This window comes from Palaemon carinicauda, chromosome 13 (assembly GCF_036898095.1).
Source record: "Palaemon carinicauda isolate YSFRI2023 chromosome 13, ASM3689809v2, whole genome shotgun sequence".
Classification (NCBI taxonomy): Eukaryota; Metazoa; Arthropoda; class Malacostraca; order Decapoda; family Palaemonidae; genus Palaemon; species Palaemon carinicauda.
The window spans coordinates 81,430,784-81,432,994 of record NC_090737.1 but is presented as its reverse complement, the minus strand read 5'-3'; the positions used below and the strand labels follow the sequence as shown (position 1 = coordinate 81,432,994).

Below are 2,211 nucleotides of genomic sequence, written 5' to 3'. Positions count from 1 at the left end.
GCCTCAGGCTGTGGTTCTGGATCAGCTGAAGGTTCAGGATCAGCAGAAGGTTCAGGATCAGGGGGAGGGGGCGAAGATCTTTTGTGCTTGGGATGAGAGTGAGAGATGTGGTGGTGATAAGGATGTTTGTAGTATCCGTACTTGTGTCCATAGTGGTGTGGGTAGTAAACATGTTTGTGACCATAGCCATAGCTATAATGAGGAGAAGCATCTGCTGTGGGATTGGCCTCAGGCTGTGGTTCTGGATCAGCTGAAGGTTCAGGATCAGCCAGAAGCTTCAGGATCAGCAGATCTTTTGTGCTTGGGATGAGAGTGAGAGATGTGGTGGTGATAAGGATGTTGTAGTATCCGTACTTGTGTCCATAGTGGTGTGGGTAGTAAACATGTTTGTGACCATAGCCATAGCTATAATTGTGGAGAAGGATCTGCTGTGGGATCGGCATCAGGCTGTGGTTCTGGATCAGCAGAAGGTTCAGGATCAGCAGATCTTTTGTGCTTGGGATGATAGTGAGAGATGTGGTGATGATAAGGATGTTTGTAGTATCCGTACTTGTGTCCGTAATGGTGTGGGTAGTAAACATGTTTTGTGACCATAGCCATAGCTATAATGAGGAGAAGCATCTGCTGTGGGATCGGCATCAGGCTGTGGTTCTGGATCAGCAGAAGGTTCAGGATCCGCAGAAGGTTCAGGATCAGCAGATCTTTTGTGCTTGGGATGGTAGTGAGAGATGATGTGGTGATGATAAGGATGTTTGTAGTATCCGTACTTGTGTCCATAATGGTGTGGGTAGTAAACATGTTTGTGACCATAGCCATAGCTGTAATGAGGAGAAGGTTCTGCATCAGGCTGTGGTTCAGGATCAGCTGAAGGTTCAGGATCGGCTGACCTCTTTCCTAACCCATGGATCTGAGGAGCAATGTAAGAGGTAGCTCCCCCTGGATGCACAGCGACTCCTTTCCCATCAGCCTTCTTCAGAGGTAGATAGGGATAGCGACCATAATAGTGGAAGTAGCGGTGAGGATAATAAGGGCGATAGACATAAGGGGTCTTTGCCTCTGGTTCTGGGTCAGGGTCAGGGTCAGGATCACCCTGTACCGTAGCCACAGCCAAGAGGCACAAGAACGTCCACACCTGTTGAGAGAACGAGGGGTCCACGTTGAGTCCGACATACTAATGAGTTTACTAATGTAAAGTTTACATAGCTGTTAATATTTTGTCTAAACACTTACATTACTGAAAACAATGTCATTTATGGTTTAATTATATTGATATCAGAAGTAAATATTTTCATATAGCAATAACAAGATAAGTACAATGGAAAATGTTATATTATCTATCTTTAGAATTCCTACTGTAGATTTTACAAAGTCCAAAAAAACGGGAAAAGTAGCGATAACTCTAAAAGAAAATTTTCAATAATTATGAATTATCACCTTTTTTTCTTAACAGTAAATGCCAGGAGAAAGATTAACAAAATCTAAGCATTTGAAGAATAGAGTCTGAGAAATACTATCTTCTTTTGCTATGTGCGGATGCACCAGTTAGGTGGTAACTGAGAGACCTGCGTAGTTGCAACTAACTTTATCCAAACAAACAGCGAGCTTTTATAACAACACGTTCCGTGAAAGAAGGTCGCAAAAATTCAGACTGATACAAGCACAAACAGCCGGAAATAGGTTATCAGTGCTAGAGAAGAGAGATAACGACAATATACAAAATACAGAGATACCCGTTACAGTATACGAGCGTCTGATACGCATTCGGTACAGTTATTATAAATATTTGATAGATTGGACTCTTTCAATTAAATTATTATTGTAGCAATGACGATTAATGTTTCTTTTTAATGACTATATTAAATTTAGATTTAACTGAAGTGTTTATATTCTTATATCGACAATAATGTCTTATGATTATCAATGTTTATAATATAAATGCAGATTATATAAGAACTATTCGTGAAAATGTATCATTGAATTAGTGTTCATATAGAACCGTATACACTTTATAAGCAACTTGAAGAATCTCTTGATGTTTGATTCAGGGAATCGTTTATCAAGTAAGAGATCTGATATATTCTAAGTCATGTTTTACAAGTCTAAAAGAGTAAAAATATTAAAAGCTATTTATCCCTCATAAATAATGTGATAATACCGTGAATCAAAATTGAATACTCCTGTATTGGAAGTTTCAATTTAGTAAAATCTTTC

General features: G+C 39.4%; 1 protein-coding gene across 1 annotated transcript in view; it reads right to left on the bottom strand.

Annotated features, from left to right (window-relative positions):
• Positions 1 to 393: 393 nt before the first annotated feature.
• LOC137651964 (protein TsetseEP-like) overlaps positions 394 to 2,211 on the bottom strand; it is a 2,275-nt gene continuing 457 nt past the window's right edge. Inside the window, exon 2 of the mRNA XM_068385169.1 lies at positions 394 to 1,132. Within this exon, the coding sequence (XP_068241270.1) occupies positions 479 to 1,132 (654 nt within the window). The 3' untranslated portion in view covers positions 394 to 478. The remainder of the gene's footprint in view (positions 1,133 to 2,211) is intronic.